The sequence below is a fragment of the Stegodyphus dumicola genome, chromosome 9 (genome assembly GCF_044657685.1).
Source record: "Stegodyphus dumicola isolate Sdum_Otavi_A_Nest chromosome 9, ASM4465768v1".
Lineage (NCBI taxonomy): Eukaryota > Metazoa > Arthropoda > Arachnida > Araneae > Eresidae > Stegodyphus > Stegodyphus dumicola.
In genome coordinates, this window is record NC_140776.1 from 124,067,569 (window position 1) to 124,094,508 (window position 26,940).

The window sequence follows — 26,940 nt, forward strand, 5'->3', positions numbered from 1 at the left end:
GAACGTGATTATAAAAATTCCCGTTCTAAATCGTTCGAGTTTATTTTATAGTTCGTGCCAGGAGCCTTTGCACCTCCGTCGTCCGCGAACTTCCACAGATATTCCATACTCTTTAACGAATTTTATTTTTAAGCACTTTTAAATCTTCATACAAACATGGTAAGTGCGATTTTATCTTATTTAATTAATATACTTGTAAACTGAAAAAATAATTTGAAAAAAAAATGTACCTTGAGAAAGTTTTTGGATGAATTGAAATAAGTTTTGCTAATTAATGTATGAAAGCAGAAGTAATAATATAATAAATGTTACTATTCTGAATATTATGATACAATTTAGATAAATATTTAATATGTCTCTACTATTACATTATGAAGAACCTGGTATATGTGTTCCTCGGAATGTGGAAAAACGGCGGCACCTATAACAACTCAGTGTTGAACACACATAGTCTTCCCGAACACGTCCAACCTCGATGCTGGAATTCTGAATTTCGAATATTTTTTTTTATATTTAGTATTTCATATCTGACACAGATTTAAAGAGTTTTCGATTAAAAGATCAGCGACATAAAGGCTCTGTTTTGCCACTCAGCAAATCTTAAGGTTTAATTACTTCAAATTTAGTAAAATTCCACGATACATAAAGAAGTCAAATATTCTTGCCTTTCGAACTGAATCGAAGTGTTACCACTGGCCGAATTAAAGTATTTTTATTTTCCGCTAAGCAGTATGTTGTCGTCTAGTAAAGCATTAAGATAACATTTAATTTTTCTTTCAAATTTATTCTTGTATTAATTAAAAAAACTAAGCGAGTTAAAGGAATAACCTCATTCATTTCAGTTTGTTAGTAAATCGAGCCATGAAAATTACATTAGCTGGATTCATAAAAATCATTATTTATATTTTTCTTTTTTATAATTATATAAATTATAACTATTTTAATTATAACTATTTTAGGTGGTTGACTGCTCAAGAGGCTAGTTATATAAATTTGTATAATGTATAATATCTGATCTATGATATAAAATTTCAAAATTAATATCACAAATGAGAATAAAATATTTTGTATAAGGGTTTAAAATCTTGGAATTTACATAAAGTGAGTAAATTAGTAGATTAAAATACACTCTAACGATACATTTTCGGCAAGTCGACAGTTTTATTCTTCAAGAAATGAATAAACCCATACGAAATCAAAATAGAATTTCAAGATTTAACTATTATAACATTACAAAAATTTAATATATTCAGTTTTTATAAAGCTATGTTAATTTGCAAAACTATTTTCGTAAATAAGTTATCATAAAATTTATTAAATGCATGATTAACTAATAAGGAATCAGAATATCTGCATAAAATATTCTGAAGCTAGGCATGAAAAAAAATTTTTTTTGTCTAGAACTGTTATTTTACAATTATCTAATACTTTTTATTGCTACTAATATTTCATATTAACGGTTATCTTATACTTTTATTTAATTTCATGTTTAGAGAAATACTAAGTATCATATACGCTTATAAGCAATACCAGGAAAGTTAAAGGAAGAATACTATGTATGTTAAATGGTTTGATTTTCATATGTATTAATTTTTTTAAAACGTGTTGAACTTTTTGGAGCAACAGCTCCTGGTAACTTTTAGGCGAGCTTACTACAATTTCTAATTTACTTATTTTGCAGCATATTGCGCAAGATGTTTTCTAGACCAAATTGGTCATTCAGTATTGTAATTACTACCTTGCTTGATATAATGTTATGTAATAATATTCTATATATGATAAGCTCATATTTTTATTTAATATATGTAAATTTTATCACAAGCTGCGCTAGAAATGTTATTTTATAATTCACTTTTCGGAAAAGAAAAACCTCTTAAAATATCTAATTCACATTGTTACTTACATTCGTAACTTTAATTTAATAGGAGTTTTCGAAATTAATTACTTTTCCCCACTTAGTATATATTCTTTACATTTTACCTGATTAATTAATAGCTTTAAATTCTTTAAGTATTCGTTACTTCTAGATATTCCATTGGCTGTTTAATAATAAGATTAGAGAACGGCTAATAAGGCAGGTTTATTTTGTTTAATTTCATTTTTTTTTCCGGAATAGAAACGTTAATTTTGACCTTGGAATACTTCATTAATGTTGCCACAAGGTTTCTTTATTTCTTTCGTATTCATGGCGTATGGCCTTGGTAGAGTAAAACTGACTACGAAGTTTCAACATATTTTTTTTTTTTTTTTTACTTTCATTCTCTAATATCCTTGCAGTTAAATTAATGTATGAATAAGGTTAATAGATGCATCAACGTATCTTTACAATATATTTTTTTAACCAAATGCATAATTACTTTCAATATCCTCTAACGAAAGTAGATTATTTTAATAGCCTAGATCAGGCCTTTCGCTGTTTCTTAAAGATTTTATTAACCTTTCACAGAACAGAAATCTGTACATGTTGTGTTATGAAATCATGCAGAGATTTATAAAGCCTTTAGAGAATGGCATTCTATAGAATTCCGCTTGAAACTGTAATCAAAAATAAATTTTTACTTCCTTTCGCTGTTTCTTAAAGATTTTATTAACCTTTCACAGAACAGAAATCTGTACATGTTGTGTTATGAAATCATGCAGAGATTTATAAAGCCTTTAGAGAATGGCATTCTATAGAATTCCGCTTGAAACTGTAATCAAAAATAAATTTTTACTTCTGATGGAACAGAGAAAAGCAGACATAAACAACTTTTTATTCATAAGGTGTTACATCGTGTTTGAATGGAACTTTCGCCATTTTTATCTTATTTAACGTTTTTTAGCTTCTAAATTTATGTAACATTTTGTCCATTTTGTTTTGTACAGTATTGTTTACATAAAACAAAATATAAATATTATAAAAGCGTAAAAGCAATTTAAATCAGTAAATTAATTAAAAGATTAAATTTATGCTGTTAATTACAAAATTTTAGTTCCTAAAATAAATATTTTTATTTAATATACATGTACTCTTGATTAGAGAAATCGTTTCTTAATTTTAATTGAATTTAACTATTTATTTAATTTTAACTAACTATAATTTAAAATTTTTATTTAAATATTTTTTGAAATTGAAACGTTATTAAAATATTTTGTAAGAAAAAACTCCATCTACCCCGAAAGGTTTTATTCCAACTTTCCATTTCAAAATTTGACTTAAAAATTCTTTAAAAAATGAAAATTTAATTCTTATTTTTAATCTCAAAAGAAAATTTTGTTGATTTTATACGGCTTTTAAATACTTAAACACTTTTATAGTGCCTTTTACAGAAAATTAAAGTTGAAAATTTGCTTTCTTTAGAGTTTTAGCCCAATTTTATATGAAAGGAATCTCATATTTTCAGTTCGAATTCCATTGGCTAATGCTATGCATATTAAAATTCAATACGTAAAAAGTTTAGAAACAGTATAATTTTATACAATATCAACCCAAATCTCTACAGAATATTTACACAGATTTGTATAGAGCTTCTATAAATACCTAAAAATGTTACAGAATTTTTTTAAAGTTTTCTGACTTAGTTTATAGAAAATTGGGCTATAATTCTAAAGGATTCTAATGAAGCCTATCATTAGAAATTTTTATAGAACTCTATAAGATATTTTCATAAGAGTTCCTTCACAGAAATAGTATTTTAATTACTCACATGTCGGAGTAATAAGTTAGGAACAGTTCATAGAAATGTTATCAGTTCATGACTACTTCATTTACTGAATTTCCTGGCATGTCTTCAGTGAATGAGCTCCTCTGAATTTCAAAATGGGTTCATCCACGTAGTGATTATTTTCGACTTACTAATAAACTCTGGCAAACTATCTGCGAATGTCACGCCGAATCTTTCCGCTCCAAGTGTTGAAGGCAGCGTAATACAAGAAATTCATGGCGAAGCAAACACGAACTGATATTCAGTCCACGATTTCGCTGACTCAGCTGAACACTCTGTAATCATTTTTGGATGAGTCGAGGCCTAAGGAGTAGCAAAGGCAAAAGTAAGAACGGGCGAGATTCAGGTTACAGGGAAGTAGAAATGACGATATATTATTAGATATTATAAAATTAATATTACTATTTATTCTTATTGGAAATATAAGTTTATCTTTAAAGAAATGATATCGCGTGATACTTACAGATACTTTTCTTCACGACTGCTTTTCATTTGTTATGCTTTTCCTATAACCGAATCCTTCTTAAATTAAATGGTTTGCATAATTTTCACCTCTCGATTTTCGGACGATAAAATGAGGAAAGGAAAGGGGGAAATAGAGTATTTCGGTCCATTTCTTAATATAGTACATGACAGGAAATCATTGTGATAAGAGGTATTTTTCCCACCTTCTTAGAATGCCTTCGTAGTGCAGTGCTCAGCACGCTGGGCGGGTATTCCAGAGGTCCGTGGTTCAACTCTCGGCGGAGGGCATTGCTCATTTTTCATCTCTCCTGCTTCAAAAATACCTAATATCTCTACAAAATATCCAAATGCAATTTTTCAGTACTCCATTATACCAATTCAGATGTTCAGATCCAGTTTTTCAGTATTCAAATATTCCAATTCAAATCCAATATTTCGGAAAAATTTATTTCTGCCTTCAAAACTTATTATTACAAATTTAAAATAAAAATACCTGCGATAATAATTAATTTAATGTCTTTCGAATGAGTAAAATTTCCCATCTCGACTGAATAATACTTTTAACTTGTTGAATATATTTGGCTATGTGACCAGTAAAGCTATCTTAATTAACCCTTAAGCAATTAGCAAATGTATGTTTGAATAAAATCTTTTACCAAATTCCGCCAAAATACTTATTACATATGAGTTGTAGCCTTAAAATGATTATTTTTATTTTCTTACTGTTATCTGAACAACAGATTCGTAATAAAAAAAAAAACTTCCATTCAGTGTTTGAAACCCAATCAACAAATTGAAATATAAACAGATTCGTTTCTAAAGGTCTGTCTTGCGAATCTGAAAAGTAATAGTAATAAAATATTACGCAAATGGGAGGCAGTGCTACTGAGAACAAAGAATATGTCTGCGTAAGTTCGTCGACCCGCGTTTCGAACAAAAATGACGAATGGGCAATGGCCATTGACGATCCCTTTTAGAGTTTAGTTCCTAAATGCAGTCCCGTATCATGTAACTTCGCAACTATTCATCATTACACGGTCACGGAACATTTCAAAGGGTTCTTTCTCAATGCCAGTGGATATTTCATACCCCAAAATCATTTATTTTCCGTGGAAGGTAAGCTGCATTTCTTTTGTAAGGAGTTTCAGAATTCGATTTTACAAAAGCTGGAAATAGTAAGCTTATAAAATTGAAACGGACGGGAAATTAGAAATAGTTTTCTGCATGCATCAAGCTATTTATCAGGAAAAATCTATAAATTATTTAAAGTTGCTAAGTAAGAAAATTGGGGTATCTTCATCAAGTACCTGTAGCCTAACTACTCTTGTGATATTCATAACCGTTTATATGATTTTCTTGAAAAGATTATTTGCATCAGACATGCAGTTAGTAACGTCTATTTTGTGCCCGTATCACTTTTCTAATAAAAGGATATTGTCACTAAACGTTACTAAAAACAATAATATAAAAAGACATAAAAAATTTATGACAACACTATCGGGGATCCGAAAGAGCATGCCTTTCACTTCCTTGTGCGAAGTTAAGGAAGTATAGTGATCGCGAAAAATCTCGGTTATCATACTTCAACAGACATATTCGTTTTTACCATTCCAGGATCTATTTGGATGACTTTTTTGCATGAAGTCTGTATTCGAGAATCTGTTTCCCCCCCCCCCCCAAAAAAAAACTGATAGTGAAATGGATTTAAAGTGAATTCTAAAGGGATTTTTTTTTCGTGACGTCTGTACTTTCGCTCATACGTATATATATAATTCATAATAACTTATAATTAAAAAAACTTTCATATACCATAACTTAGACACTTTGTCTAAATTAAAAAATTTTGTAGCAAAAAAGTTTCAATTGTCTGTTTCGGCGAAACGCGTAATGGAAGTTAGCTTGATTCCACATTCAAATCAGATATTTCCCTTGAAAAGCCAGTTTGGAAGTCGAGTTCAGCTAATTTACCATTTTCCGCTTTCTATTTTTATCTGATTTTTTTTTTTTTTTTGTTTTGTTTTATGTTTTACTTGTTACTTGGTTTGATTTTCATATGTATTAATTTCTCAAATGGCACATCCATAGGTATTTTACTGTATTTTTTGCCATTACTAGTTTCCAACGCTGAGTATTTTACTGTGTTTTTTTCCTTTCTCGTGTAGCATATTTCTCACCCTTCAATGACATTGTTTTTTAAAACGTGTTGAACTTTTTGGAGCCACAGCTCCTGGTAACTTTTAGGCGAGCTTACTACAATTTCTAATTTCCTTATTTTGCAGCATATTGCGCAAAATGTTATCTAGACCAAATTGGTCATACAGTATTGTACTAACTACCTTGCTTGTTATATATATATATATATATATCTGTGTGTGTGTGTGTGTGTATTATGTATTTCGCATAACTTAAAAGCGATTAGCCGTAGAGTGTTTTTGTATATGGAACTACTACAACATCTAGTTCTGAACCCCCCCCCTTTTTTTTTAATTGAAATCGGCACCAGCCCTTTATCCGGCTTAAAAGTTCTTACCTGGCCTTTAGTTTCGCAATCTTTGTAATAGTCATACACTTCCAATTACAGAAATGTTTTAAATGACGAAAATATTTATATTTTGACAATATCAAATTTAAAAAAAAATAATTTTGGACAAATAACGAAATGTAACTCTTAATGCGGTCTACCAGTTCCTATACTTATATTTCGGAAAGTTTTATACTCATTATGAAAAAATAAAATTAGAAGAAGTTTGATTTCCGTACAACAAAAACTGACCGGGATATTCAGCTTCAAAATTTGCAATTTTTGATGTCATTTTAAACTTGTCTTTAGAGATAATTGAATAATTCGATAAAGTAAGTTTATATGAAGTGCAACAAAAAGTGTGTATACTTTCATATGCCGATGTGGTGTCACCACACCAGATTTTTTTTAAAAAAATTTGTGCTTTTATTGTTGAATTTTATGTGGCGTAAGTGAAAAAAAAATTGATGTTTAATAATTAAAGTTAAAAAGACAATGAAAATTAGTCAAGTTATCTTGTTAAGAAAACTGACCGTTGACAGGATGAAGATTACGTGTGTTCAAAACTCGGTGGCATCTGAGTTTGCAGCATGATGATTTGAAACATGATGCATTGTTTTTCCTCAATGCGAGGAACATATAACCATACATACAGATTCTTCATTATTTATTAGTAGAGAAAGATGGTTCACCATTAAATAAGCGCTTCAAAAATCTTGCTACTGAAATGGTTCGATTTAGTGTTATTTTAGGTCAAACATCACGTGAAGAATTATCGCAAATCAAATAAATGTATTGCTGACTACGGATTCTGTAGTTTTTAGGGACAGTACGAGTAATATTAATACGTCTATTACCGTGATAGACATAATATTAATCGAACAAGGATAGACAGGAATCGGAGATTTGACGCAAATTTGACATATAGCCTGTAAAACAGTCCTTCCGTGAAAGAGGGACGATTAATAGTCCTCGACATTTGTCTACTCGAATCCCGCTGTCCTTCCGCGGTCTGAATTCATGACCCCAAAAAACGGGCAGCTTAAAGTCAGCAGCTTCGCAATTCATAAATGAGGCGATGCGCGTGCGATTGAGAATCGCCTTTTATGGAATAGTAGCTTTGCGGAAATCGAGGTCAACGATAGATAATAATGTCTCTGAGGGGAACTGGTTTTCGCGTATGGTGCTTGCGGTGCTTATGGGGGCGGCAAAGGAGGAGAAATGTCTGTAGGTGTTATAAGTGGGTGTTTCTGTTTCGATACCTGTAATAAGTTATCGTATTGCAGTCCTAGTGAGCGATGAAAGTTTTAAAAAAATAGTTTTACACCGAAATCCGCTTGCGCGAATAACCGCTTAAAATAGCTTTCATAAAAAAGAAAAATCTGATCTGGACACCACATGACTTCCGCGTATGCCCATTAAATTATACACATTTTTTGCGGCGCTTCTCAAGTTTTTTCCCTCAAGTTATTCTAATTTAATTAACCATTCCCTAAAGGCAAGATAAAAATGACACTCTAAATTGCAAATTTTGAAATTAAATATCTCGGTCAATATTTTTCGTACCAGAGTAGAGCTTTTTGAGTTTTTATTTTTTTCATAACGAGTATAAAACTTTATCCAACATAAATAAAGGAACCAGGAGACCGCATAAAAGTTAAATTTTGTTGTGTTGCCCAAAGCTATTTATTTATTTATTTTAATATTTGCAATTTTCAAAACGTGATTATTTTCGTCGTTTAAAACGCTTCCGTAATTGGAAGTATATCTACGACCAACGACTGCGAGAATAAAGGCAGGATAAGGACTATGAAGCCGGGTAAAGTAGGTGGATATATATCTATATAATACTTTTGGTACTGCTGATTGCAGTAAAAAAAGGAGATGCACAACTAGATGTTATAGCAGTTCGACGTCTAAAATTTCATCGTTCTACGGCTAATCGTTTTGAATTATGCGACATACATATGTACACTGCTCAAAAAAAAAAAAAAAATGGGACAGTCCTATATCTCCCGATCTACTGGGCCGATTGACAAAATTCAAATTGCGTTCTTCATGTCTCGAAAGCGCGACTTAGGATATATATTAGATTTATATATAGCACTATTCTAACATAGGTATTTTGACACAAAATCGGACTTTTTCTGAAATAACATACCAATTTTTTTACATATTTCGATTCTACGACTCAAATTACGCCTAAATATGAAATTTTTTAAAATTTGGAGCAAAATTTACGGAGAAATTCACAAATTTATGTTGGCACTTTTTTGTCAGTTTGCGCCAAGAATACTTCACTTGGCAAACTTCTTAATATATGGCAACCTAGTCTCCTTAGGAAAAAAAGTCACCATCGTTCCTTTTTTCCAAATAATATTCTTTATATTATATTTTTAATTATAATTTATTATTTTAAGTAATTTTTTCTTTTTCGAATTTCATTTTAATTGTTTAAGTTGCACTTTTTTTTTTTTTTTTTCGAATAACTGTTTTAAAAATTTCTATTTACCTATTCGAACTGCGTAAATAAAGGTGCAGCGTTTATTTTTTTTTTTTCAAATAGTTTTCTTTATATATATTTTTCGTCATAGCTATTATTTTAGGTCATTTTTAAATTTTTATACTTTTATTTTAATTGTTTGTGTTGCATTGTCTCTTCAGATAATTGTTTTAAAATTTTCTATTTATTCCTTCGAACTGAGCATTTTAAATATATTTATTAATATCAATTTTCCAGAATTTGATTTTATTTATTTGAACTGCGTTTTTTTCGGAAGAATACTTTGTAACCCAGACTACGATGCGTTTGAAAACTGCATACTATATTAAAAGAGAAAATACAGTAAAGCACAGTTTTACACGCCTTTCAATGTTCCGTTCAGAAAAAATATATATAAATAAGAGAGATGTATAACCGATATTTTAACTTAGGATGACTTGCATACACTGCTTTAAACAGTTTTATCATTGTGCCCATTGCTTTACACAATTTTATCCTACATTTGGTTTCGTAAAATGTCATTCATATTTTAGTCAAATATTTTATTTTTGAAATCGCAAGAATCAAATATCATAAGATTGAAAAGTTTTAAATTTAAAAAAATACGAATACTAAATTTTACGAAAAAAATTTATTTTTCTTCTCTGTTTCTTTAAGCATTCTCAAAGTATATTGAAAAGTATCCAACTTTTCGAAACATTTTGGTATTTCTGACAATCATTTTAAATAAAGTTATCGCCTTCCATTTCATAAAGGCCCACAAACGGCCGAGCGGTAAAGTTGCTGAACACTGGTTGTTCACTCCGGGGTTCGAACCCCGGTAAACGGGCTGGTTGCATGGGCGTTTTCGTGGATTTTCTCATGTGTACCGCGTATGACAGCTGGTTTCCCTTAGAAAGTTCTTCACGAAGTATTTCGTCAGAGCCTTTATCAGTCTTTAGAGGCTAAACATTTTGAAGCTATGAGATGAAAGGAAAGACTGGTTTCATCAAAAGGTTTTGGTTTATTTTATTATGACAAAGCACACTAAGTCTATCTGCCTAAGGGGAGGGATGCCTACCTGGAGGACTTTCTAAGGCAAACTGGCTCGCATACACGTTACACATGGGGAAAACCACGAAAACGCCCATGCAGCCAGCCCGTTCGCGGGATTCGAACCTCGGACCGAACTACCAGTGTTCAGCGACTTTACCGCTCGGCCGCTGTTTCATCAGGAAGGGAAAAAAAAACATCTTTAAGTGACATCCACATACATCACTGAATAAACTGCTGAATCTTCAAATAATTCGACTGAGGAAATCATGGGATTCACCATTTATGATACGATATGATGTTCTATAACGTAATTTACACAACCATATAGTTTAAAACTAGTCGCTCTTCACTTTAATCTGCAATGATATCGTTTTGTCTTTTCTGTTAACACAAGCTCAATTGATGGTATTTGCTGGTGTACACGTCCAACTGTTTTCTCTTTGAACACCTAAATTCTTTGAAGTATCCTGATAGTATATTCGAAAGCGTCCAACTTTTTGAACATCTTGGTCCGTCTGACAGCCAAATTTCCCTGCAAACTTTTGCTTACTTTTCTCCCTAATTTTCTTCTTTCCTTCTACAGTTGTTTTCAGTGCTCAGACAAGAAAATTAAGATTTTTCGACTGCTAGACTTCCATACATTTTGCATTCTTGTCAAATTTTTAAAACATCAATTATATGAATTGCTTTTCAGCTAAAGACAGCTTTTCATTTTCTAGTCATTTTAGCTATAAATAAAGTTTAAAGCGAAGTCCAAAGGATAAATATTTTAATTAAAAGATTTTTGCTAAATGACAAAGAAATAAAACAGTCCAGCAGGGTTTATTCTGTACCACAGAGTAACCCGATTCTTATACCGGCTGAAACAATCTAAATCATATTAAATATCATGTTTTTTTTATACAATCTATAACGCGAGAGAAAAATTAGCTTCTTAAAACATGCTTTCTAAGAGAATTAATATAAAAATTTATATTTATATACATATTTTTTAAAGTTGGGACTTGAACCAAACTGTCAGACTTTTAAAGCTTATTTTACATGGTGGTTATTATTAAAGTTCCACTTTGAAATGGTCATAAAAGGAAAACTACCGGACCAAATGTTATCAAACTTGGGAATTGTGTAAAGGAGGTTATGGGAATTTATTTTCGGCGGAAAAAAAAAAAAAAGAGTTCAAAAACTCAACATCAGGGGGAAAATGGCGCTGTATACAATATTGTAAAATGAAATAAGACACGAAAACATCTGTTTAAAATGTGTTTAATATTTTCCGCAACGTGTTACAAAGCATGTTCAATGTAGCGTCCAGCATTTTCCGAAAGCAAGTTAAATCATGTTACTGCATTCTCAACAGCAGCTCTTAGCATATCAGGTTTGGTTTTGGTTTGGCTTATTAGATTACGGCAAAGCACTCGAGGGCTATCTGCCTTAAGGGAGGGATGCCTTCGTGGAGGACTTTTTAAGGAAACTGGCTCGTATACACGTTACACATAGCATATCAGGAGGAATGTTATCAGTGTATCACATTTTTCATTTCTGCCAAATTGTTTAGATTATCACCATAAACAGTGCTTTTGAGTTAACCTCATAGACAAAAGTCACAGAGGTTTAGGTCTGGTGGGAAGAGGGGAAGTGTTGGCCTATAAGACGTTCATTCGTGAAATGTTGCCTAAGTAACTATGCGACACTCTTGAGGTGGTGCCCAGCCCTGCATAAAAATCGTAGTATCTAAAATGCCACGTTACTGCAGTTCATGTATCACGAAACATTTTAATATTGGCTCTAAGTGAGCTGCAATCGCAGTGGTCCAGCTGTCGACTGCTCTTCAGAAAAAAATGGTTCAGTTATAAAACTAGCTGTCATTCAACAGTAAACGGTGTGAAATGACTGTTATGCAATCGAATGCAGTAGGAGAATGCAATGGAACTAGATAGATAACATGAGCGATTTCTTTGGCCCAAATCGATTAAAAGCGTTTTGAATCAGTATCTTCATGTTTTAGTGCCGAATTCAGGCTTAAAAAATTACAAATTAGCGATCTGTAAGAAAACTATTTCCAGATTGTACGCACTTGTGAGAGTGATTTGCGATCTCACATTTTCTAATCGCTAATTCGTGGTTTTCACGGACGAAATTCTCACTTACAGGGATGGCGCACTCGACATTTATCGAATTTAACGTCTTTAAATGGTAATTTGCCTACTTCAAAGTTTCTTAAGGGTATACAACATATTAAACCCGTTTAACAAAAGGTTAAGTTAGATTCCGACCCATATTTCGTTTAACAATATTGCATACAGCGCCATTTCCCCCCCTGGTGGTGAGGTTTCGAACTTCCCTTTTTTCGCGGAAAATAAATTCCCATGACCTCCTTTACACGATTTCCAAGTTTGATAACATTTGATCCAGCAGTTTTCATTTTATGACCGTTTCAATGTGGAACTTTAATTATAACCACTCTGTATATTGTTAAATTTTAATTTGAAGCTATGCGTTATATGTATACCATCCGTAAAATTTTCGCTTTTATGGAAAAATAAAAAATCGAAGCAAATATACTTAGTATAATGGACCAAAACTGAAAACATTTCCCCTCCCTCCGAAAATAAAATATTGAAATTTCGAACTTGAATTTACTGGGTTATCGAAATATTTCATTTGACTTATCTTCTAAGTCCTAGTTCCGACAACAATTCCGTCAAAAATTTCGAATTACTTAAGCTAAAGTAAAAGATTTAGTATATATTCACTGAATGTTAATAAAGTAATCAGAGTGTAATAAAAATAGATTATAGAATTTACGCTGATGTAACTTTTTGTCTGACTGCACAACATGTAATGGAAGAGAAGGTTTGTAGAGATCTGTTTTTGACATGCCTCTAAAAGTAGATGTCATATTAATTTTGTCTCTTCAATGTCAAAAAACTTTCCTTTGAGAGGCAACTTTAGTTTTTGAGAAAGAAAAAAAATCACAAGAAGACAAATTTGAAGAACATGCGGGACGATTGAATATACATACTTATTTTCCGAACACAAGCGATTCTCCGACTGGTTATTGAATAATGAAAAGATGCATTGTCATGCAATACAAAACATTTGGAATACGTTTTCTGGCTGAATAACGTAAGATTAAAAGTCATCTGCTTAATTCACATCCATTTACAAGTCAACTACTCGGGCAATTGCAGAGTCGTTTTGATCCTGAGCTTGTAAGACAAACCTAATATCACTGGATTTAAACACTTCTTTAATCTTCCGAGAACGTTCCTTCTTTAGTTCATATTCCAAGAATATTAAGTGAATACAATTATTGCCAAAGAAATTGAATATTCATTTGCACTACGGCTTTGTAGTTTACTAACGAGTTAACAAAACGTAAATTCTGCTTTTTGTGTCAAAGAATACAACAATATTTTAAATATTTACAAATAAAATATTAAATTGGAGCCTCATCAGTTGCCTAGCATTTGAAAAAGAAAAGATTGTTAAATACTAATTGTTTGCTGCTCAGTCTAACCCAGGCTGCATGGTTGGTTTTCGTAGTTTTTTAGGTTCTCTTTACAAAGATTCTCTATGAAAGCATCTTAATCAAATAGCTCCCATGTTCTTTCTATGTTCAAATAACCAACTAACCTAGTTTAAGCGCGATTTCCAAGTGAAGTTACTAGTAAAATCCGAATACTCATTAAAAATCATGTAGCTAGCCAATCGGGAGTAACATGAAAGATACGGCGCCAATAATTGAAATGTTGTTACGGTACGCTGTTTCTTAACTTAGATGGTCATTCCTTAATTAAATAGCCCACCAACGGCCGAGCGGTAAAGACGCTGAACACTGGAAGTTCAGTCCGAGGTTCGAATCCCGCGAACGGGCTGGCCGCATGGGCGGTTTCGTGGTTTTCCCCATGTGTAACGTGTATACGAGCCAGTTTCCCTTAGAAAGTCCTCCACGAAGGCATCCCTCCCTTTAGGCAGATAGCCGTCGTGTGCTTTGCCATAATTAAATAATCCAATCCAATCCTTAATTAAATATAATTGATTTGTAAATTCTACTAGAACTGACGGTAAGAATTGAAGTGGAAATAAGTAATATGGTGTGCAATCTTGATTAATATAAAATTAAAAATATTTGCATAGAAAAATGTTTGCATTCAGACAGAAAGTTTTTTGAAATATTTGCAATTACTTTATAAGAAGGATTTATTAATAACCGTAATAATTACTTATTATATTACTGATGATTAGGATTCAGTTCTTGTCAATTACATTCCAAATTAGAATTTTAAGGATATAATGAAAATACGCTACGCACAAAAATACATTTTAGGGAAAAAATGAGTTGATTTTTTATGTTTTAAAACTTCTTAAATTCATTTAGTAAACATCGTATCCTCGTTGTTTATTGAATCCAGAATGTTGGTGTCGTTTATATAATTATTCTTACTTGTCCATAGAATCTGCTGACTTATCCAGCCATTAAGTAGCTGCAGATCATTTCTACATAATCATTGAACTTCCATTAATTCAGTCTCTAGAGGGTTGTATGTTTATATCATAATTTGACTTTTATAAAAAATGATTATTCTAATAATGTTTCTAGAAAAATATATTGTGCTTTAAAAATATGGATAATAGTATCAGCCGCTCTTTCAGCCACTTCAAAAGCAACAGTTTGTTTAGAAATAAATTATGCAGTTAATGTCATAAAATTCAAATAAATATCAAACGAAAATTCTCAGTTTTAGACAATTCGATTTAAACGAAGTAAAGTAGCAGACGATAAAACGCCGAAGGTAAAAATTTACTCTTACAAAAACTTACTCTTAAATTTTTTTAAAAAAAGAAAAGATACGAGAGAAATTAAAAAAAAAATAGTTAAAAATTTGAATAATATCATCTATAATTTAAAAAATAGCCTTTCATATAGTATTAATAAATATTTATTACGCATCATTGAGGGAAAAAATGTCATATAATTAATTCTCCGTAAAATTTTACTTGAAGTTTAAGGTAAAAAATAGCTGTGGCAATTCAGTGTAACAAAAATCCATAGACCACATTTGGCGTTATTATCGCTCAAAAAAAAAGTGCCAAATTTCAAAACGCGAAATTATGTAAATTTGTGTATATCTTAGAAAATTTTGAATAAAAAAGTCTAATTTTTTGCAGATATGCTTAAAAATACACCTACTTTAAGATGATGGTAAAAGTTTTATAGGTTATAATTCAAAATTTTTTTCGAAAAATCTATAGAAATTATTTAAAAATAGAAATTTAAAAAATAAAACGCAAAAAATGGGTAAATTTTATTTGGAATGAACCAAAATTTCGAAATGTGAGAGAAAAAATCAAAAAAGTTTAATAAAAAAAGAGATATTAATAAATATTTGCTAAATTCAATTAACATTGAGGAGCTAAAATTTTGAGAGCTAATATTTTTTAAACTATTCGTACGATTTTTACAAAACTTGTTATTCTGGCATAATTTGAGTCGTAGAATCGAAATATGTAAAAAAATTGGTATGTTATTTCAGAAAAAGTCCGATTTTGTGTCAAAATACCTATGTTAGAATAGTGCTATATATAAATCTAATATATATCCTAAGTCGCGCTTTCGAGACATGAAAAACGCAGTTTGAATTTTGTCAATCGGCCCAGTAGAACGGGAGATATAGCACTGTCCCTTTTTTTTTTTTTTTTTTTTTTTTTTTTTTTTTGAGCAGTGTACATACGTGCGTACAGATATCACGAAAAAAACCAATTTTAATCCATATTACCATCCGCTTTCAAATAAAGAGTTCTTTTTTCCTCTCCGTATGACAGACGTTATGGGGAAAAAAAAATTCAAAACGGGATAGGAGAAAGGTGAAAATGGATATTTCCGTTGAAATCTTAAATCAAAATATTTTGCGATTACAATACCTCCTGTACTTCATACAAGGAAGCAGAAAATACAAAAGGATTTTAATGAGTACAGCTAATAATAAATAAAAAATAAATTTGCTTTTATTTATTTTAAATCGCTTAGTTCGTTAATAACAGAATAAATTTAAAAAAAGAGAAATTGAATACTACGCTTTACTGAAAAGCATCACACTGCTGCGTGAAAGATAAATATAGTTTATTTCAAGTGGTGGCAACACTTTGCTTTCAAATAACCGAGTTTGTTGATTAAAACTGAAAGATAACTATCTTACATTTTACAGATTGGCAACAGTTTGTTGAGTTGGAGATAAATATTTATTTCAAACGGTATTGATACCGCTCACTTTTAAATCGCTGAGTTTTTTGATAAAAAATTCATTAAATTCGTACAGAATGTCAAATAATTCAAAATCAAACTCAGAATTCAAAATTCGGGCTTCGAACCACCTAGAACCGAGGTGAAGGACTACGTGTGAGCAATATTTGGTGACTCTAGGTGCCGTCGTTTTCCCACAAGGCGAGAACGTGCCGTAGATACATATATACATGTATACATAACATACGTACAGATAAATAATCTTACATTTTACAGATTGGCAACAGTTTGTTGAGTTGGAGATAAATATTTATTTCAAACGGTATTGATACCGCTCACTTTTAAATCGCTGAGTTTTTTGATAAAAAATTCATTAAATTCGTACAGAATGTCAAATAATTCAAAATCAAACTCAGAATTCAAAATTCGGGCTTCGAACCACCTAGAACCGAGGTGAAGGACTACGTGTGAGCAATATTTGGTGACTCTAGGTGCCGTCGTTTTCCCACAAGGCGAGAACGTGCCGTAGATACATATATACATGTATACATAACATACGTACAGATACTTCATTATTTAAAAACAGAGATAAAAATTTAGCATTAACTCGGTTCCTACACTGATGTGATATAATTTCGATTTGCCTTTTGTTAAACTAGCTGCTTGCACGGTCAGGTGCATAAAATGTGTATTATAAGAAAAGAAAAATATAGGTAATGAGTGTAATGAACCCAACTATTCTTTGTTCAATAATTTCAATAATAAGGGGGAAATATTGCGTTTTTGATGACACTAATATTATCAATCGTTTCAGTCTAATGATTTTAGATTATGGATGCAATAAGTTGTACTGAATACCAAATATTACAGTACAGTCACTTATATATTTTAGTTATGCACTGAAAAGACTGGAATGAAGGAAAACGTTTTAAATCATTTCAACTTTTACTCGTAATGCTTAAAAGCACCTTATCGCTTAACAGTTAATTAAAAACGGGGAATGAAAAATTAACAGCTTTTTCTTTTTGTACTGATCTTCTTAACTGCATTTATATTATTTTTCTTATGTTGTTCTATTTTTTAGAATATACTGGAAGTTAGCTTAAATATCGATTGTATCGTTCTTTTCTTTTGTTTCTGTTCAGCAATTCGATAATAAGGAACATAAATAGCATTCTGAAGCAAACAGCATTCATAATATTTCCGTAGCAAAATCACTTTTTTCTCTCTCTACTTAAGCAACGAAACCTGTAGAATTTTTCTCAAAAAACATCGAAAAAAAATCAAGAAAGGGGCTTAATGATAATGTTTTAAGGTATAGAAAGATTGGGCGGGCTAAATTTAATGAATGCTATAGAATTTTGCTACGAATTATTACACATTTCCAAGTAGCCACCTCGAAGAAAGACTTGCTTTTCAGATTAACTGCCTTTTAAAAATTAATAAGAAGAAAATGGATTCTGTATGTACCGTATGACATTAGAAGAATATTTGATAAATTAAGAGGGGAACTATACAAATTATTAATCAGATATATCGTAATTTAAATGCATTTTTATTTAAATCAGCGAGATCAAATAGTAAAAGAAATAGCATTAAAGACTGCGTTTTATGGTTTTTTATGATTACTTAGTTTGTTAATCAATGGCAGACAGAATAAATTTAAAAGAAAAATAAAATATCTTATGCTTTGCCGAATGGCATTATCGCATGGAAGATAAAAGTATTTTATTTCCGGCCGTGGCAACGTATTGCTTTTAAATCAATAAACTTGTTTACCATATACTCATTAAAATCACATGAAATATAAAATACATAAAAAGAAAGAAAGAAAAGAATATCTGAAAGGATTTATATTTTTAATCTCTCAAAAAAGTATTTGTTAAGGGTTTTTTTATGCTCTTGATGATCGCATAGTTTATGCATCTGCTTTCGACTCACTTTTGTTAACGCAATTATTTTTCCTTTTTAACTTTATTATTAAATATCTTTCTTTCACACTTCATCCGCAGAAAATTCAACAGCAAATTCACGAAATTGTTTTAAACTGTATATCTTTAGAATTTCTGAAATGTATCAAGCGCTGCCGTATACTTTTTGGCCCAGAAAAGCTATTATCTTCGAACCTCACTTTTGCGTCTAATCGTTTTTTAATCTAATCGTTCACTTAAATACAACTAGTGTTGTTTCACAGTTCTAACTGGCCATTAATAAAAGGCATATTGCTTTTAAATCGCTTCATTTGTTTATCAGTAACAGGCTAAATACCTTACTTTCGCCAAATGGCAACACACTTAAGTATTTGAGTTAAAAATATAAACCCGAAGGGCTTGCCATTATATACATGGTCTAGTATTGGGAAAAACCTTTTAATTTTAAAATTTAAATATAGGACAATGCAAATACCATTTGTTTGCTGTATTAAAAAATGTGGTTAGCATTGATGAAATTTTTAATTATTAGCTAAAAATTATTTACAATTTAGTAGTACAGATTTAATTCTTTAAAATTTTACCTTAGTGGACGACTGTTAATTTCATTAATATTTTTCCTTTCAGCGAGAGTGTATCAGTGTCCACATCGGCCAGGCTGGAGTACAGATCGGCAATGCCTGCTGGGAATTGTACTGTCTGGAACATGGTATCCAGCCCGATGGCAACATGCCCAGTGACAAGGCAGTGGGAACCGGAGATGATTCCTTCAACACTTTCTTCAGCGAAACCGGAGCTGGCAAGCACGTACCGAGGGCCGTCTTCGTTGATCTCGAACCCACAGTAGTAGGTAAGGAAAAATAACACTCAACATTTATGTTCCATCTTTTAAAGATTTCCACCGTCAACCATTACTTCAATAGCTATTCGTCCATCGTCGTCAAATATGTATCATATTAATAATACTATTCTAAAAAGGCTTTTTATAGTAGATTTCGCACTTGTTTCATATTATTGAATTCCTGTTGCTAATTTTTGGCATTTAATTTATTTGCCATCTTCTTTGAGCAAAGAACAACATATTCAGATGAAAACATGTCACTATGTAAAATCACATTTGGTACATGTACCGTTTGTTTTTGCAGTCATTCATAATACATCTTCATACAAAATATTTCGCCTTAAATTTCCTATTCAGAAAGTTAGCAAAGCCGCATCAGAATCCACTAAATACGTCTGCTTCGTGACTTAAGAATTATGCCTTTTAGTGTTTTCTCCCCATGATACTTAATACAATATGTTGTAAGAAATCGCGTAAGCGTAGCACGTCTGGCTAGTAATCAGAAGGTCCAGTGTTAGAATTCCGGCGAGGGCATAGCAGCCTTTCGCACAATACTCGCTCGGGAAATTATAAATTTCTACAACTGGTGCCCAAATAAAATGTGGTGGACGATAATTCTTCACCACCTGGATTTGACGGCTGGATCTCATTCATCCCCAGTTGTCGTTTGAAAGTGGAAAAGAAAGTAAAGAATATTTGTGTTCTCTATAGCATGCCTTTATGTTGTAATTGATAGCGCATCCGACTGGCAGTCGGAATATCGCTATTTCGAATTTCGGTGAGGCGTATAGTTCCTTCCTCAAATGATTTGGTGGGAAAATTCTAAATCTTTTTATAATGTCACGCAGTTTAATATATATTAATTGCCTTTGGTATGAGCCGCTTTATCCATGTCACTATATTCTCAACAGTAAATGATTTATTTTCACATTTGATGAAGCCACTTTAGTAATAGACATCCATCTACAAATAAAAATTCTTCAATCAAAAATCGTTAAAAGCCATTATAAACTGGAGTATAGTTTCATGAGCTACCAAAAGCGTACAGCTCATGAAAAAATACACCAATTTTTAAATAGTTTTTTTACAAATTATTAATCTGAAATCAACATGGACTGACTGGAATTTATTTTTCTCCTTTATAATAGATGAGGTAAGGACTGGTGGGTACCGTCAGTTGTACCATCCCGAACAGCTCATCTCCGGCAAAGAAGATGCCGCCAACAATTATGCTCGAGGACACTACACAATCGGAAAGGAAATCGTGGATTTAGTGCTGGACAGAATCCGAAAACTTGCTGACCAATGCACGGGACTACAAGGTTTTCTCATCTTTCACAGTTTCGGTGGAGGAACTGGATCCGGCTTCACTTCTTTGTTGATGGAAAGGTTGTCTGTTGATTACGGAAAGAAATCCAAACTAGAATTCTCAATATACCCTGCTCCTCAGGTAAAATTAATAATAATAATTGTACTATAACTAATAATGCATTTTCACTTTGGAACAAGCCATCATTTCTAAATTTTGCAGTAATTTTGACGCAAGGTAATAGAAAATAATTTTATATTAATTTTAATACAAACCAATCGGAAAACGAAAATGTATCGAGTAGAACAATGTTTACTTGATTGATTACTGCAGAAAACTGTCTTAGCCGTTAATACAGAGGGTCTTTACACATTTTTGGTGAGAATGTTTTAGAATAAAACTTTCTGGCATCAACTTAGTATTTGAAATGAAAAATATTGTCTGTTACTTTTCACTCCTCTTTCAAAATGTCACACACAAATAAGCTGTGGATTAAGATACGTTTTTGCGCTTTCCGAAGATAATTATTACTATTCCATAATTCAAAAACGCTGTGAAATGTAAGTACAGTGCAGCCCGATGGTAACATGCCCAGTGTTTTCGGTAACCAGAAAGGAACAAACCATCAATCATTATATCTACATGGAAACCAAACGAATATGCGGAAAAGGTACGTACAGTTACAAATCGTCCACCCACACAGAAGTCAACTGCAAGTCTTTAAATACATCTGTAACAATAATAAACAAATCCATAAACCAAGTTTTATAACTTAAAAAAGTTTAAAAACGTAAGTTTCACCAGCTTTAGCCAAGGTTTGTGGCTCAACGCAGAATAATTAGTAGAGCCTTGTATGAAATCTATTTAGCAGCAGATAAATGGGAATGCACTCTGGCGCTCGATGAAGCACGGGTTTATCTAAATGATCTACATATTTATTATAGAAAACGAAGAGATAAAAATGTACAAACATAGTTCCATCGATGGAAAAAAAAAAGGTTTCAGTAAGGATCTTTGATTGTTGCAGGATGCTTTGACAATGAGAAATTAAAAATAAAAAGAGTACGAAAAACTGTTAAAATCAACTCGTAATATCAAGAGAAAGTTTTGCGTCCGATATTTCCAGAACAAATTCGATTCCTTTATCCCAATGACTTTCAAAAAGTGAAACTTCATCCAGATAAAACAATTAAATCATACTTCGAAAGTACCATTGCATTCCTTAAAAAAATGAAGACTGATAGAAGTATTGCATATATTCCTTTTTAACGTATTCCTGCAAATTTAAATTTTAAAGAAATTTAGGAAATTGTATGAGAAAATACAGACAAAAAAATCAAGATCTGTATTTTCATTATATCACGTGACTTGATGTTCTGATTTCTTTTCAATAATTTTAGGATTTCATTTGATGCCTATGTTGACTAATTGATAATGATTTACTTGTATTGTTAGGTATCTACAGCTGTTGTTGAGCCTTACAATTCCATCCTCACCACCCACACGACTCTAGAACATTCCGATTGCGCCTTCATGGTCGATAACGAAGCTATCTACGATATTTGCCGAAGAAATCTGGACATCGAGAGGCCCACATACACTAACCTCAACAGACTCATTAGTCAAATTGTATCATCCATTACTGCATCTCTTCGCTTCGACGGTGCCTTGAATGTCGATCTCACGGAGTTTCAGACTAACTTGGTGCCCTATCCTAGGTAACGTGAAAGAAATCTTTTGTGCAAGATTTAAAAGATCTATCACTCCGATTTCATTTTTCTTTAGTGCGATTTCTTTAGTGCGATATTGCAGCATAAGTTTATTAATAGTATCATAAATATATCTCAGTGTAATTGATTTGCTTTGGTATATTCTTAAAGTAGAACTTATCGATTAATTTGTCCTTTAAGAAGTAATTTGCATACGCATATATAACATGATTATGCTCTATTATCCACTCCGAATGCCTTGACTAATGCATCTGTGATAAGAACAAAGTGTTGTTGGATATATTAGATTCAAAATTTTAAAGAGATTGGTTTTTTACGCTATTCAAAAGCGCAGCGTCCGTGATAGCCTTTGAAGGACTTTATAGGTATAGTAAACTCTTGCCGAACCCCGGAGTTTCGGTCATTAACAATTGCCCGTTCGGTAAAATCTCGTTCCACAAAGTTTACTTTCCGCTCAATAAGTACGTGATATAATTACTTTTAGAAAGCTGGTAATTTTTGCTTGGAACGATGACCAAAACTTTAAAAGAGTCTCGGTAAGGCACATAGTTTTTCAGTGCTTCTGATAAATTGACTTTTGTTTTTTCCCATTTTGGTCACTGATCAATCTCCACTTAAAAAATCAGACAGTTGCTGTAACTTTTTCAGAATTCTTTTAAGTTTACGGCGTTTTGTCTTCTTCATTATCACCGCTTTCATTGTCGGTTGATGGTGTTTAAGATCATCGAATTGTCCATTCTCGATTAATTCCTTGATTTTTCCTTCTTCCATACCTAAAATTCCTTCGTTACCAACTGCTTTTGCAATTTGCACGATTTCTTTGGCTTCATTTTCAATCGATGGAAATCGTTTAAAATTGCTGCTAAGTTCCGATCAAACTTAGTGCCATCAAACATTTAATGTTGAATTGCATATGAATGAAATGAAGCTATTAAGATTCGCGTTTGAAATGTAGACTGCATATTTTAGTTTAATTTCAGTATAATAATAACAAAAACACATGATACTGAAAAAATCGCCAGAATGCGACACAAAGAAAACTCCTCGGAATTACAGAGTAGAGTCGATGGCTAGACTCGTAACTGTCATAAACTTTATTTGAGAAATCTGTTAATCTAATGAAAAGGATTTTTTTGAGTGAATCTGTTAATCATATTAAAACGAGATGTCCCTTAAGGAAACTAATTATTAAAAATTTCTAGCTAAGCAATCCTCTAAAGAAATGCTCCTATAAAATTCTATAGAATCTTTTATAGAATGAATTAAATACTGTTCTTCAAATCATGCAAACATTTTATAAAGCGTTTACAGAAATTCTATAGAAATATGCAACGTTTTAAAAATTTAATCAAACCAAATTTTCAATTTCTGGGGTACCATATAGTACGTAGAAAAGCAAAAATAAACACGTTTTATTCATATAACGTTGCATCATTTTTTGTGGAAATTTTTACCTTTTTCTCTCTAGCTTTTTTAGCTTATGAATTTGTGTAACATTTTGTACAATATTTGTAAGGTATTGCTTATGTATCGATAATATGAAAATTAAATCTTGTGAAAACGTAAAATCGATTTAAATCATAAAATGTATTAAAACATTCAATTTATGCTGTTAATTATAAAATTTTAATTCCTGAAAGGAATGATTTAATAATTATATATTTAATCCTGATGACGGAAATGATTTCTTAGTTTTAGTTAAATTTATTTATCACTTAAAATGCATTTATTTCTATTAAATAAATTACAAGTCAAAACTATATTAAGATTTTTTTGTCAGAAAAAATTCATATCTAATTATTTTTTTCATCAGAGAAGAAACTTTCGCTAATTTTATTTTGCCTTCAAATGCTCAAAAACTGTTATAATACTATTATAGAAAATTTAAGCAAGGAAATGTGTTTAGAATTGTGTTATAGAAAATATTTATAGAAATTTTATTTTAAAGAATTCTATAATAAAATCCAAAACTGGATCTGAAATCTTCACCATTTTGTACGTGAGAGTTTAAAAAAAAAACTTCGTACAATTTTTTTAATAGAATCTCCATAGAATATCTACATATATCTCTATAAAATCTGTCCATATAACTTTGGAGAAGCTATATCTAAAATTTAGTAGAATTCTATAAGATTTAGATTATTTTTATTTAGTTGCAAAAAAAAAAAAAAAAAAAAAAAAATTGTGAGTACGAGGAATATATTTTTTTTCCTATAATTCTCTTGAGCAAGTCTTTCTAAGTATGCTTATGAGTTTATTTAATTTCTAGAATTCATTTTCCACTCGTAACCTACGCACCTGTGATATCCGCCGAAAAAGCCTACCACGAGCAGCTGAGCGTGGCTGAAATAACCAACGCTTGCTTCGAGCCTGCAAACCAGATGGTCAAATGTGATCCCAGGCACGGTAAATACATGGCCTGCTGTATGCTCTACAGAGGGGATGTAGTTCCCAAAGACGTGAACGCTGCCATTGCTGCCATCAAAACAAAGAGAACCATACAGTTCGTCGATTGGTGTCCAACCGGTTTTAAGGTAATTTAGAAGCAATTTTTAAGTATTAAATTATCGTAAAAGCATTCTAGACATACTTTCTATTTTTAGCTTTCGCACTTACATTTTTTATATATTTGAAGTATTAGATTGACGTTTTGCGAAACTTTTGTTTGAAAAACCTTAGGTAATGAATCAGCGCGGCAGTTAGCATAAAATGTTCGGCAACTAAATTGAGCATCATTTGCGAAGGTATTAGGATGCTTCAAAATGAAGACATAAAGGTGCCCGGCACATTTATATAGTCCAGGTTATACGATGAAGAATGCAGCCTTCGCCAACATTCCTTGACGTTCGTTTAAAGGTTTTTAAGCGCACAGTCGCCGATTCAAATAAAGGTGCTGACATCTTTTGTAAGATTGTTTATCAAGGCATAAAATGTGCCTGATACACTTAACAAAGTTCAGGTTTTACCATGAAGAATGCAACTTTCATCCGGGACGCCTATCTATGGGAAGATCTAAGTAAACTGTCATCGACTTTGATAATAAAGGTACCTGCGCCCATAACAGTTTGTTTATACCATGAAGAATGGTCAAAAACCTTCGTCAAAGTTCCTTTGAAGACCTAAACGTTCGTTTAGTTTCTAAACGGCTAAATAAAAGTGCCTGCACATTTTGCAAGTTAGGCATTGATCATCAAGCCATAAAGGCTGTTGACAAGTCTGTGACCGGCACCCTTATGAAATTCAATTACACCACGAAGAATACAACTTTCGTCAAGATGTCGGGACGTCCATGCGTTCATACGTCATTTTATTTCAATTAATAGTCACCGTCCCTGCAATGAATATGTTAACATTCTTTCAGTGCAAGATGCCAGATAACTCAAAAATGCAAGTTCCTGAAGAATGACTCAAACCAGCTATCATTCTAGCATTGTGAAAAGTCCTTATCTACTAGATCTTATTTGGAACGCGGTTGTAAGTGTTGTTGAGGATACACTAATTAAATTAATTATGCCAGATGAAGTTTAAATCGCAGATATTTTTATGCGTTAACGTTTAAGCTCAGCAATATTTTTCAAAACTCATCGTCAAATAAAAAACAATAAATTAAAGAACAAAGCTTTTATTCACTTGTCATTAATTTCATGTAATGCTTGAAAAGAAGACGGTATTATCTTTACTATTTCAAAAACAAATGTTTTCCACTGTCAATCGCATGAAAAGTTATCTTGATGTACTGGCATTTCATGTAGGATTTTTAAAATAAGGTTATAAGAAGCAGAATTTGCTTTCTTAGCGACCATACTCATTGAAAGAGAACCAAGAAGTGCTTGAAATAATTTATTTTCTTTTCCGCAGGTTGGCATCAACTACCAGCCTCCAACTGTGGTGCCTGGTGGTGACCTCGCCAAAGTGCCTCGAGCCGTTTGCATGTTGTCCAACACCACCGCCATCGCAGAAGCGTGGGCACGTCTTGACCACAAGTTCGATCTTATGTACGCCAAGAGAGCCTTCGTCCATTGGTACGTCGGAGAGGGTATGGAAGAAGGAGAATTCTCCGAAGCCCGGGAAGACATGGCAGCTCTGGAGAAAGACTACGAAGAAGTGGGACTGGATTCCAATGATGGAGGTGAAGACGAAGGAGACGAATATTGAGAACTTCGTCCGATCTCCTACCCCACACTCAGTGGCTCATGGTTTGAATAAAATGCACGACATTTAGACTTGTCTCTTTGTCATTTCTTAACAATTTCGGACACGTCATTTTTTAACAATTTCGGACACTTCATTATATTTATGATAAAATATGGAAACAATATAAAGTCCAAAGGACATATTCAAAAAGAATCGTGCTATTCTTAAGTATTATTATCCATATGCATTTAATTCAAAGTTCATAAAATAGATTTATCTTATTAATCCATACGTGTGGGGATGAAAACTACCACACTCGGAAAGAATACCAAACAAACAAGGAGACGCATTATCCTGTGCTTGTAATTATATATTAATGCACTTTTCAAGATCATTTCTCAGATGATTTAAACTTAAAAATATTTTAGGGTCATAGTACAGTATTTCTTCGTATACCTCTTCTCCCCCCCACCCCCAGCTTTAGTGCCAGGTTCGGAAAATTAAAAAAATACTCGCGTCATTT

The 26,940-nt window shown here is 32.0% G+C and overlaps 1 protein-coding gene and 1 long non-coding RNA gene across 2 annotated transcripts in view; one reads left to right on the forward strand and one right to left on the reverse strand.

Annotated features, from left to right (window-relative positions):
• LOC118183626 (tubulin alpha-1C chain-like) lies at positions 1-26,504 on the forward strand. The gene is made up of 6 exons (XM_085824049.1): positions 1-159; positions 19,031-19,253; positions 20,393-20,694; positions 22,009-22,271; positions 24,553-24,817; positions 26,142-26,504. The coding sequence occupies exons 1-6, from the start codon at positions 157-159 to the stop codon at positions 26,436-26,438; spliced, it is 1,353 nt and encodes a 450-aa protein (XP_085680175.1). The 5' UTR covers positions 1-156; the 3' UTR covers positions 26,439-26,504.
• The window catches only part of LOC118199518 (uncharacterized), a 175,341-nt gene that overhangs the window by 131,069 nt on the left and 17,332 nt on the right, over positions 1-26,940 (reverse strand). The window lies entirely within an intron of this gene.